The sequence below is a fragment of the Lepisma saccharinum genome, chromosome 18 (assembly GCF_977018435.1).
Source record: "Lepisma saccharinum chromosome 18, izLepSacc3.1, whole genome shotgun sequence".
Lineage (NCBI taxonomy): Eukaryota > Metazoa > Arthropoda > Insecta > Zygentoma > Lepismatidae > Lepisma > Lepisma saccharinum.
Window position 1 is genome coordinate 24,285,332 of NC_139246.1, and position 13,446 is coordinate 24,298,777.

General features: G+C 38.9%; 1 protein-coding gene across 3 annotated transcripts in view; it reads left to right on the forward strand.

Annotated features, from left to right (window-relative positions):
- The window catches only part of LOC146002476 (uncharacterized), a 117,573-nt gene that overhangs the window by 34,080 nt on the left and 70,047 nt on the right, over positions 1-13,446 (forward strand). For 2 of the 3 annotated variants that reach the window (XM_083140354.1, XM_083140355.1), the window contains exons 2-3: positions 6,507-6,606; positions 11,157-11,201. In XM_083140354.1, the coding sequence (XP_082996480.1) occupies positions 6,558-6,606; positions 11,157-11,201 (94 nt within the window). In that variant the 5' untranslated portion in view covers positions 6,507-6,557. The remainder of the gene's footprint in view (positions 1-6,506; positions 6,607-11,156; positions 11,202-13,446) is intronic. The other variant, XM_083140356.1, reaches the window with a different exon arrangement.

Sequence of the window (13,446 nt, forward strand, 5' to 3'; positions counted from 1 at the left end):
GATGTTTATAGTAAAAGGTCAAACAAAGGTTAATAGTCGCAAGAATTTGCTGTGTCTGGTACTGGAGATATCCGTCTTATCGAAGCAATTTGGTTTAGTGACTCTAAACGTTAGTTTGTTGTGCGTGTTCAGTTTTGTCGCGAGGGCCTCCCCGATGGCGCAGTAGTAGCGTCGCCTTGTAATCTAGGAATTCCGGGTTCGATACCCGATGGAGGCACATAGTGGTTCGGATACCACTTTAAACTGTAGGTCCAGTCCCGATTAGCCTTACTGTGCATAACATGGAGTTAAAACGCAACTCAATCAATCAATCCGTTTCGTCGCGAATTCGAGTCCTGTTGCTGACTTTTGTGATCGTTTATTTACCACGATTTTACCGTTGAGTCTTTTATTTTTGCGCGGTACTAAAATGTGCATTAAAAATTGTTACTTTTGTTTATCTCGTCGGGTAGAGATAGTGTAAAAGTTACCTACAAAGAGTGAATGCTTAATGAAAATATTTACGATCTCTTGAAAAAGAAACCTATGCAAAGCGGGTATAAAGCTTGTAGTCAAGTGCATGTGCCTACGAGCTGCTAGGCTAACTAAAAAAGAGTTTACGAGACGTTGAAAATCCGGCCCTCAATTTATCATAGTGAATCACTTCGTCTGTGATTGCTGATTATATGGGATTATATTGAGATTATTTCCAGTCATAGTGGAACCACGTGTGGGAGCAAGACACCTCAAAATACAAAGTGCCAAATTACGATTTTTATGAACATGTTTACCTGATTACGAATTGGAGCAAGATGGAGAAACCACTTGTCAAGTATCGAATTGTCTTTCTGCCAATAATACAATCTTAATTCACCATTCAGCACGTGACGTGCTAGGAGGAATGTTGAAATCCCCCCCCCCCCAAAAGAGCTTGTGGATGGCCGATTTGATGATTTGTGAATGTCTTGATGATTCGAGAGCGAAGATCCCTGAACTGCGTGAGAATGAGAGTACATGGCAAACTACCTAGGATGAAATCACTTTAGATTTATAGTTGCCTCTCACCGCCAGACAGGCCAATCGCGTTAATTTATATTGCTTGCAGGTACTGTGCTACTGTTTGGTAGGACTATCACTCCACAAAATAATATATTTATGGAGATGGTCATTCCTGAAATACTGCTAGTCGACAGGAATGAAGGTGACAGCCGTAGAACAGACTTTTCTGCAGATTAGTATCCTAATTTGTATTGGTATACGAGTGATTGTCATGTCCATAGCCTGAGTGTCATTCGACCCTGCGTCCAGAGCAAGAAAGCAGTTACTGTAAACAAAAGGACGTGCCTTGAGATCTTGCTCATTGGTTAATCCTCAACTCAGGTTGTCCATACATTTACGTACAGTTCACGTGGAGCAACAGCCGTCGCAATCAGCCTGTGGGATCTCTTCCAGGTCACGTGTCTGTTTACGACAATAGTTTATTGGAGGATTATATTGTTTCTGTTGCTTCTCGAAATATTGACTGCCATCTATGGTGAGTAAGTGTTCACCATGAAGACGACCTATAATAGTAAACGTTTGCCTGAAGATTGCTACCCGCAGTGTATGTAGCCAACAATTCACGAACTACTAAACATACGAGTGCTGTCCCAAAAGTTGAATGACTTGAATGGGTACTTTTTAAGGGGGCCAGATCGGGTGAATAGAGGGGGTGCAGTACCAACTGGAACACACTCAAAAATTGAAGTAATGGCAATGAGAGATCTGTGACTTAGAGCATTGATGAAACAGGACAGCTTTCCTCTTCTTTTCGTTGAGAGCCCGTCGCAGTTGCTTTATCATAATATTCCCCCGTTATGGTGAGACACTCAGGAAATGTAGAAGCTGTACATTCTCAGAATCCCAGAAAACAGACACCATCACTTTCCGTGTAGCCCGACCCTGTGGCCGAGCAATTGTGAATGTCCATTCATCAATTTCATCACTCATCCCCATCTTCGCAAATTAGCCAAGAGGCACAAAACGCGAAGTAAAATAAACTAAATCAATCAATCAAACTTTCCGTGTAGAAGGAAAAAAAAAAAAACAGCCTTGGCCTCCTTTGGACGGAGAGAACTCAAGTGCTTCCACTCCATTGACTGTCCTTGGAATCTGGTGTAAAGTCATGGGCCCGCTCTTATCCATTGTCACAAATTGTCGAACGAAATTTGTCGGATTGACCGCAAGGAAGGAGAGTTTGTCCGTGAATAGCCGCCTCGTCACTTTTTAATTGTGCTGCAGGCTGGGGCTCCTGCACCCAATGCTGCCACCATGTCCTCGGAAGTGTCCTTTGCTGACAAATATTTGGTCGTCTTGTTTCTCCATTTCAGATTAAACTCACGCCTTGTCCACATTCTGCAACTGTTACTCAAAGGACGTTGAAAAATCGGTCAAAGTTCTATATAGAACGAAAGAGTAACATACAGGTTTTGCGAGGTCGTACTGTTTTCTTTTACTTGTTAGGTTACGAACTTTTGGCCAAGTCTAGTCACAGTAAACGGGCATCTCTGAAGTCCACTACGAAGAGCAACGAACATGTGATCATCGGCGGACGGTCTAAAACTTACGTTTAAAATAATGATCACCTCTCACTCTAGATTTCTGAAACTGGTAATAATTAAACAAAACCAAAACACAAGAGTAAATGGCGATCACTCAAAGGGATGTAGTCTATTAAAAATAAAAGAAAAAGCGTACCTAGCGATAGACGGCTGAAAAGTAAACATCAGCTACCATGCTGGTGTTCTTAGTGCATCACTGTGATATTTTAAATGTGTGATTTTTAAATTCCAGGAGGTGTTTTTTGATTATCCCGAAACGTTGATGTTCTAATTGATAGTAACAAATAAGCTGACTCAGCTTTCATGTCACCAGGTGCAGTTCGACCGGCATTGGGCGAAAGTGTTGTATAAAAGAGCCAATTGCGGCATTATTATGTGAGACGAGTGTACATAATTGCCCTATTTCCCCATGGGTACGCGTCGCCGCCTTGTAATCAAGGGGTCCCGGGTTCGATACCCGATGGAGGCTCATAGTGGTTTGGATCCCACTTTAAACTGTAGGTCCAATCCCAATTAGCCTATCGGTGCATAAAAGTGAACTTAAAACTCAAACCCAAACCCCGTGTGCACTGATCATGAACTATATCCCGTATATCAGAAGGGAGAGTGTTCTGAGGGGTATTTGTACTTCAATTTCCTGAGAACGATTCGCTTTATTTTTGTATTCATCATCCCATTTAATTATTTATCAGAAATTTAATCCCCCCCTTTAAAAAGACGCAGCTGCGTATGTTATTGAAGACATTCCTTGTAGGTTTGCTTAAAACATATGACGTTGAATTTGTCTTCACATCATCCGTGTAAACACACACACACACCAATCTGTTTTCGTTGCCAGAAATATTTTCTGTGGTTTGCAGTGTTTTCTACGAACCCACAGAAATAGTGCAACACTCTAGGTAAGATACCAACACCTGTTACTGATGACTGGCATTAGTCGTGATTTTGACTTAGTATTGTCAGTCCGATTAGTAACTCAAGGTTTCGTAATTTCATTTGGCTTGCGGTACTCTCAACGCGATGAAACGTTTGCGATGGGTCATCCAATTTTCAACTATCTCTGAAGCTCCCCGCACCGATTTAAGTCCCCCCTCCCCCACGCTCACACATTTGAAGCATCTCTGAGGCTTTTATTGTCTTGTGTGGGTAGTACCGTTTGCTGATAACGTTGAACTGACGTTCAAATACTTGCTTGCCTAACACATAGTGCATTTATTAAAAGATAAGTAGAATATAGCGTGCGCTGTGGCAAGTGGTACTTTAATGCAAAATAAAGGATTAACGGCCTTGGGGGAGGGGGTAGCAGTTGATAGAAAGTTGTTTGTTTTATACAGTGGTGATTAACAACTTTATATCGATGTCACCCGACTATTGTTGTTATCTGTAACAGGCATGTGTTTTTGAAGGCACAGTTAATTTTTTTAAATTTAAATCTGATTTTTAAAAATTTAAATCGATTTCTTTGATATTTTTTTTTTAAAAAAAAACGCTTAAAATTGCTTGTATGGTTTTTGGCAGCATACATGTAGATATATGTTTTTTTATAGAAAGGCTTTTCGTGGTAAACGGCTCTGTATAATATTTGAACGGTTTGATTAAAGCAAATAAAAAATATATGTAAATACAGTAAAATCTCGTTAATCCGGACTAATGGGGGGGGGATAAGTTGACTGGTTTAACGAAAGTCCGGATTAACTGAAATAACCTAAAAGAACTGTCGAAAGTGCATTAAAACTCCGTTTATAGCAACAAAACACATTTATTATGGTGTATTTAAAGGGCATAGGCCTAAATACACTATACAGTACAGTACAAAGTCTGCGGGAAACAGAATTTCATCAGTGGTCGACTGCTTTTTCTTTGGGAAGTTCTCTTGTTGACTTCTAGCCCCATTTAAAACCTTGCATTCTGATTTTTTAAATTTTTTTTTTGCCTTTTGCCTGTCTGGAGTAACGAGATTTTACTGTATCCTTTTTTTTTCCTGTTTCTGATACTGTATATGTATACCTACTATGGAAATGTTCGTTGAGTGTGTCAATGAAACTATGATAACTTTCAGGTACGTTTCATTCAGTGAAAATTAAACATTTTGGGTGCACTATATAATTGTAACAAAAAATTTCTTATAGGTTTTATGGCTGAATTTTGACAATTTTTTAATGATAGTTTGCATATCAGCTGCCATGTTTATGATGATGATAACGGTTTGACAGAATTAGTACTTTGTATGCTATTCTACTCAAAGTGTTTGCTATTTTTGCCTACAAAAATTATTCAATTTGAAATCAAGAGATATGTAAGTGTTTACAGTTTACATATTACATTTCCTTCATATAAGCTTCACCCTATCAGTACACATATATATTTTGTTTCCTTTCATTTCCTATCTTAGAGCCTAATAAACACCTGTAAGTGATTACAAGGTTAATGTACTTTCACCAAAAGTGATTCTGATATCTACAAAATCCTTATGTACATTATTCTATAAATTATTTCTTTATTGATTCAGTGATTTTAAAAAGGCAAAATCACCTGATTTAAACCCACCTTGTTTGAAGGTTTATAGTAATACTTTAATACACTTATAGTCATGAGGGGAAGGAGCAATAGCAATTTACTCCTATATTAATTGACTATTTGAGCTTGTTTGATTTAGTTTTTTTAAGTCCACTTTATGCACAGGCAGGCTAAATGGGACGTAACATACAGTTTAAAGTGGGATCCGAACCACTTATGTGCTTCCACTGGGTGACTATTTGAGCTGTCACGTATCATAATGGTTATCGGTTGCAAGTGGTCCCTGGTTCTATTCTGGGTTGGAGCTCCAAAATTTTCTGATTCATTCCCAACTTGAATGCAGTAGTAGTTGGCCCCGGTCTCGAAAGCCAAAAAACAGCATTGATGGTAACCAATATGCTGCCTATGCATCATCCAATGGGAAAAAATAGTGTATATTTGACTGAACAATTAAAAATATCCAATATTAAAATCCATATATGGGCAGTGTATGAGGGGCGTCGCAAAAATAAGTTTGCAAGGCCTATTTGTCAATAATCATTTTATTTGGACGATGAACCAATGCACATGGTTTGGTACATGCAACACTTTATTTTTCAACATAGTCACTATAACGATTAAGGCATTTGTCTAATCATGGGACGAGTTTGTCGATGCCACGTTCGTAAAACGTGGTGTCCTGCCTGTTCAGCCAGCATTGCACCACTATTTTCACATCCTTGTCACTTTGGAATCTGTGCCCTCCAAGATGTTCTTTCAAGGCTGGGAAGAGAGAATAATCACTGGGTGCTAGATCAGGGCTGTATGGTTGCACATACTCCCACCAAAAATGTTGCAACAGTACTTGAGGGGCATTGGCAGTGTGTGGCTGAGCGTTATTGTGCAGGAGTAGCACACCGTTTGACAGGAGTCCAGGACGTTTACATTCCAATGTTGCACCGTATACAGCCAACGTCCACCAACTGACGATGTATCTTTGAAGCTGACACGTTCTTCGTGTTCAGAAATCTGATTACAGCACACACTTTCTGCTTGGACTATTGCTCTAGTCAACCTTCCATCATTACCTGGCACTTGTCAGCAAATGGTAGTGTAGAATGTTGCCAATGGATATGACGTTACCACCTGAAACACACAATAGATTTTGCTATAGTTGCATGGTGTCTAAGTACAAAGTCACAGAAGATATATGCCTTGTAAACTTATTTTTGGGATGCCCCTCATATTATTAGTTTCACAAAAGAGTTAAAATATATGATTAGATAAGTAAAGTTCAGAGAAAATGTACTGATTAAGGAAAAAGAAGGGCTCCTCTTTATCTACCAGTCTAGTCTGTTTGAATATCAGACGTAATGACCATTTTAATATGCTTTGCTGCAAATATTAAAGGAGAAATCTTTTTTCTTTCAGATGGCATTAGAAGAAATTTAGAGAGATATAGGGAAGACGATTATTACAACAATGTCTGGCACAGGAAAAGGAGGAGGAGGACCAAAGTCCTCAAGTACTAGTGAGTATTATTATTAATGAGTATTATTATTAATGAACGTTTTATTATGTGCCAGTTTAACAACTCCACTATTTTTTATGATTATACAGTATGGCGGGAAAAGAAGTATACTGAAAATTACAGACTTTGTACAATGTTGCCAACTTTCAGTATGCATCTTTTCCGGCCATACTGTAGATATGAACCAATTCGTATTGGGTCTAATTAATTCCTCTACAGTGATGTACAGTTGTTTAGGGAGGTGACATTAATTGTGGCTCTCTTAATCCAATAACTTTGAGATATTGCATAGAGTGGTGTGCCCAGGAATTTTATGAGGGGGCACACCATGCTGTAAATGGGCTAGGGTAAATGTACATTTATTTATTTCATTTTTTAAACAAATTCACGCAACCCTAACAGATCACATGTTCCATGAAAGTTGTAAAAAACATTACAGAATTTTATCTATTATGAAATCTCATCCAGTGAAATATTTAAAAATACTTTCTGTGTCAATGTACTTCACACAGGAAACTCTAGAAATTAATAAATGGTTCAAGTCAGTATCCCCCCCCTCCCAGAATGACAGTTTCGGGGCAGAAGAAATGGATAAGAAATTGTTGCAGGGCAAGGGTGACTTTCTTAATCTGTGGTTTGCAACCAATATGGCCATGTGCAGTACTTAATGGACTAAGAAAACAATTTTGTAGCCAATTATAACACCATTAAGCCTTGTTTCCATGATTATGAAAAACTAAATATGCTGACCAAGGCAGTAATTTATTTTATTAAAAACATAAACTAAACGTAACGTTTCAACCTTCTAGCAAGGTCTTCTGCAGACACTGTATCAAGTACAGATATCAAGTACAAAAGACATTTGTACTTGATACAGGGTCTGAAGAAGACCTTGCTGGAAGGTTGAAATGTTACGTTTAGTTTGTTTTAAAAATAATAAATTACTGCCTTGGTCAGCATATTTATTTTTTCAATTTTGTAGGTGAAGTTTGAATAAAAAGTGAATTTTTGTGTCATATAATTGTGTTAGCAATACCAGCAGTCCAAAATTTTGTCAGCAGGCACATTCATGTACACAAGTGCTGACCATACAACCACATAAAAAATAGTAAATCACAATTTTGTCCACTGGTTGCATGGCATCTTCTGCCTATTTACACATATACATCCAATTGAATTGGTTGCAATTCTACTTATTCATTGAATGCCATCTCCCCCAAACATCAAATGTTCCCTTGCCACTTCCCTTTGCTTCCATGCTTCAGGAACATTTCTGACTGTAGTTGATCTCTCGTGTTGACCAGGCACGGATCCATGGGGAGGACGATAGGGGCGATCACCCCTCCCAACTGCCAGGCTTTTGGATATATTGTGCCTAATATTTTTGAAGACCCAAATGTTTGGTCTTCTATCACCAGGTTAGAGAATATTTAAGTCCACTTTATGCTCAACATATCCTAATCGAAACTGGACCTACAGTTTAAATTTGGATCAGATTCATTTTGCAATATGTTTCAAAAGGGAACCGAACCCAAGATCCCTTGAGAAAATAGGTTTTTGTTTTCTGTTTATTCATTTTACTCCTGATATCCGAGAGTTCAGTTTACCATGGAAAATGGGAGGAATTACGATAAAGTCCAGTAGCATTGCCCCTGTCCCTCATAATTTTGGCAGCCAATCGCCGCTACTGATAAAGACACAGTAATAACAATTTATTCCAGCCATGGGCCCCGTTTAAAAAAAAAAAAAAAGAATCTGTAGAACATGGAAGTCAGCTTGGTTCCTGTAAATTCTGGATCTGCCACTGGTGTTGACCAAGGCTCGCACTTTTGGATGTGAGCTACTACCTCTTTCACAGCTTTCAGCAGGAGAGTAGGAAAAGCAGACAGGCTCTTCTGGCTTGGGCCAAAGGGATTTTTTTTTTGCACATAAAATTTGTGATCTACGAGGGGTGTCCCATAAATACCGAGCCTAACCTAGAAGGGAACAGGATGGAACCACAACAGCAACCTATTTTTCTGTGTAGTTTCCCTGCAGGTCCACACACTTTTGCCAATGCTTCTGCAGTGCTTTTATTCCGGTCTCATAAAAGCTTTACTCAAGGCTTGCAAAATAGTTATCCACAGCACTGATGACATCATCACACTAATAATGCACACCCCCTAAAGCTTTTTCAGGTTAGGGAAGATATGAAAGTCTGATGGAGCAAGATCGGGTGAATAAGGGGGATGTTCGAACAATTTGAACCCACAACTACAGATGGTTGCTATCGCAACAAGGGATGTGTAAACACCTGCATTGTCCTGATGCAGAATCACCCCTTTAGAGCTTTCCCGTCGCTTAGTCTTCAAGCATAATTGCCTCATTGGTCATGGTGTTTCTCATTCGGAGATGATCAAGCAACAAGACACCCTTAGAGTCCCAGAAGACTGTTGTCATCACTTTGCCAGCAGAGGGAGCGGACTTTGCCTTCTTTGGGGGTGGGGGAGCCGGGTTGTTTCCACTGTTTTGATGCCTGTTTTGGCTCTGGTACATAGTGATGAGCCCAGGTTTTGTCAACAGTCACAAGTCGTTCAACAAACCCGTTTCGATCAGCCTGGAGCAGCTCAAGATTTCGTTCTGAGATAATGCATCTTGTCAACTTTTGTTCACTTTTTAGAAATTTTGGAACCTAGTGCGCAGAAACCTCTTTTCATCCCCAACTGGTCATGCACAATACGCTCCACTGTTGATTTGGACATCTTCAGTTCCTCTGCAATATATCGAACAGTCACACGTGTCTGCAAGAATAATCTTGTGAATTTTCTCTACATTTTCTTGTGTCACCATCTCTACTGGCCTGCCTGGGCGAGGGCCATCTTCCACACTCACTCTCCCCCACTTAAATTTGGCTACCCATCTCTTCATTGTGGCAGAGGATGGAGCATCCTCTCCTAATGTTGTCACCATATCCTCATGGATTTCCTTGGGACTTAACCTCTTTTTCAACGGATACTCTCTCTTCTCTCTTCATTTTTCTGACGTTACGCACTTAGCACACTTCTAGCTCATGCAAAGGCGAATAGGATGGTTAGAACTGGACACCGCTTTTCTTATACACTTACAAAGAATTGTGATTTCAAATCCCAAAATTATTTTCAGATTGAACTATGGGAACCCTATCAGGCTCACTACTTATGGGACACCCCTCGTACAATGCCCAAGCATATGCTGGCATGCTTCTTTTGTCATGTAGTGTTCTAACCCTGTTTCATTGAAAACTATGTGACTAGTCAAGAGCAACTAACGCATCACTGCAAATTGAGGGAGTTTTTCCTTAGAAGAGGGAAATTTTAACGGTACCTTCCCCATCTCACCGTGTTTAACATGGCAGGTGCATAGAAACCCAGGAGCACTTGGTGTCTTGCCTCGTCTTTTAACAGAAGTCAGAAGATTTTAAAATTTTTAGTTATGCAACGTTAGAGTTGTTATTTGTAATGATAAGGGCTGGTCCCCGTATAATGTGAAGGGTGCAAAATAGCCTAAGTGCTGACGCACCCAAAATTTTAAATTCAAATTCAAAAAATTCAATACGTAAACGGCCTAAGTTGTAGTTAAATTCAGCTTTGGCTTTGCAGTCTAGCTCTTGTTGCTTCAGAGAAATAGTATCCCCGTTTTAGGCGGGATTCGGCTCTTTTCTGGAAATCCAATGTAACAACACTTGCTGATCCGGTAGGCCGCAGCGGTAACTGGTCCCCTAAACAGGCATATGAATAAATCCCTAGCACACTTGCCTCTAAGTCTTTCCGCATTAGCACCCTTTCCTCTTGTTACCTCTTGAGGATAGCGGAACAGCTTGCCTCTTCGGTTTTGTCGGCTGCAGAAAAAAATGTTCTCTGCAATATACACTCAACTGCACCGCTTTCGGTTAACGTATTTAACAATGTTGTTATTTTATTGAGAAAAAAACTTTTTAATTTCTTTACATTGTGGTGTTACCTTCAGTAACCCCAGTTACATGCACATCACGGCTCTGTGCACATGCATAGATCCAGCTGCCACTGCTTGGTTATATTTGGCAAAACTGATTTCACTTTCCCTCCTCCTTTCCAACCTTACTGTTATTGCGTGAGATTGTTGGCATGGCATAATACATTTTAAATACAATTTCATGGCTAAAGGTTTGAAAATGCAGTGTATTAACATAGAACTGGTACTCTTGATTACAAACAATCCTTACCATGTCAGTGGCCAGATATGTTAAATTCTTGACTTGCAATCTCATCACAATGTTTTTGGTATTTTAGTTTCGAATTTTGTGTTTGTCCTTTCATTGATTGATTGAGTTGGTGTTTTATGTTCACTTTATGCACTGTAAGGCTAATCGGAACTGGACCTACAGTTTAAAGTGGTGTGTTTGTCCTTTCAACAGTAGTATCTGAACATAATTCAACCTTATCATAACTTAACTCTAAAAGCAATTAAAATAATTTATTTTGATTGTATATACATGCATAATATGAACTTTAGTGGTATTAAATATATACATCATGTCACTGTTTCTTTGCAAGCTCCAGGATTGGGTGACTGTCTCAAATTTTTCACGTATCACACAGGTCAGTATGGTGTCATTTTACACAATAGTGTTATTCCTGCAATCTAGAAAAGAGATTGGTTTTGATATACTTGCATGTCAAATTGTAATAAATTTCCATACATCTCTTCCAAATAATGCACCATAACACAATAGTGCAGTAATTGTTAGCCATACACATAATTTTTTACAAACAATGTTTTAACACTACAGTAATACTTGGTGATGCATAAAGCCAGTTTAATATGTGCTCAGAGCACAAGAGAACAGGTTTGAGAAAAGGTGCAACCATGGTCTGAAGAAGAGTGGGAAAATTTAATGCACCAACGAAGTGCAACCATGCTGCGATTAAATATACAGTGTGTCCCAAAATGATTGTCGAGGTTTCATAGTCGTTTAATTTCTCTTATATATGGGGCACAAGGACAAGATGTTATATGGGAGTAAACAGCAACTCAACAGGTTTACATAATGTACCTTATAAATGTTCAATGTGAGCACCTTTCGTGACACGGCACACATCCATCTGGTAGTCCAATCCTTCTCAACACTCTCGTTCAACACACTTCGACGTTCAGAACTCTTTCATTTGCACACATATCCAGTTGTTTGAAACTTATTAAACGATTGACGAATAATGTTATCGGACGGAGGACCACTTTCAGATTGCTGTCAAAAAAGCTCGCTGAACTGAAACAGCAGAACAACATCTTGCAAATTCAATTACACAAAAGGACTTCTGCACGTGAGTCGCCATCTTGTAATGCACTTACGCCACTGTGACTGATGAGAAATATATGATAAGCGCTCGGGGTAGCAAACTTCCACAGCCGTTCTTATCGTACATGTACATTCACCTTTGTCTGTTGCAATATACCAACTACTTGAAACTCTGATAATCATTTTTGGACACAGTGTATATGTAGGACCACTTGTGCTCTGAAACCCTCATACATGCGTGAAAGTTGCAGTGCATGCAAAAGGGAGGCTGAACGGGCTGCACCCCCCCTCCCCCCTTTGCATGATTGAAAAAATTGGGTGAATATACAAGAAAATGTGTGTACTAGGAAGTACAAGATTGAGAAACTACATTAACATTGTTGTAAGAAACGTATAAGCTACTAATTAGCCAATTATGACCCCCTCTTCCTTAGTTTGCATGAACTTAGCATGTAGCTTTTTCTCTTTCTGTAGTTCAACATATCCCATCAGTGGCCCAGTGATGGACTGTATGTAACCACTGAAGGTTCCAGATTCGAGTCTGACCTGGCACGTCAGTTTCATCCAATCTTCATTCATCCTTATTAACATAACAGTGTGTGGCAGAAAGCAACACAAATTAAGAAAGAAGCAATCACAAATTTTAGTCCTAGGTAGTATGCTTCTGAGAAATTGCAATTTCTAGAGCCTAACGATTCCCATAGGATATATTAGGATCCAGGTTCATCTCTCGTAAATTAAAACCAGAGTACACTACTGTTGGAGGAATGCATTGAAAGTGCCTTATGAATTTGATGTAATCCCCCCTCTCTTTACATTCCAAGAATATTAATAATTTTAATGCACTTTATTTTATACAATAATAATTTATCCTTTCAATTTTCTTAACATATTTAACATCAGTGCATAAAATATTGGAGAATTGTGCAGCTTCAAAATGAAGAAAATATATGTATAAAATTTTGTTCAGCTGAAGAAGATTTAATGTTTCTATAGAAAATGGCAGAATTTTACATAATTCGAAGTGCAGATTGTCCTGAAAGTGATACGGAATAGTAATCATATGGTCTTAGGTTTCATCCCTGGCGGATGCATCTTGCACTGCAGTTTGAATCCTACTTAAAACTGTAGGACCAGTCCCAACCAGTTTGTCTGAACATAAGGTGTAATTAAGGCTGCCAACCCTTTTGATACAAAAGGAAAATAGTTCAAGAGAATGGTGTATATCACCAATACTTAATAAAGAGTTCTTTTGATCCCCCAAGAAAAAAACAGCCTTCTGGGATAATTTTTTGCATCCATCCAGAGAGGGTAATGCAAATATTGAGAGAGGGAATTTATTCTTATTACAGTGTACAAATAACAGCTTGTACTGGTTGTTAATCTATTTGACATTTACCTATACCAGTACAAAAATATGGTAGGAACATGTATCACCCACTTTTCAAAAACTCCACAATCAAACATTACAGTGTATAATCGCACACTTTATCAAAAATGAAATATATGTTAGACCAAGGGTTCCCAAACTTTTTCTCTTCAAGGTG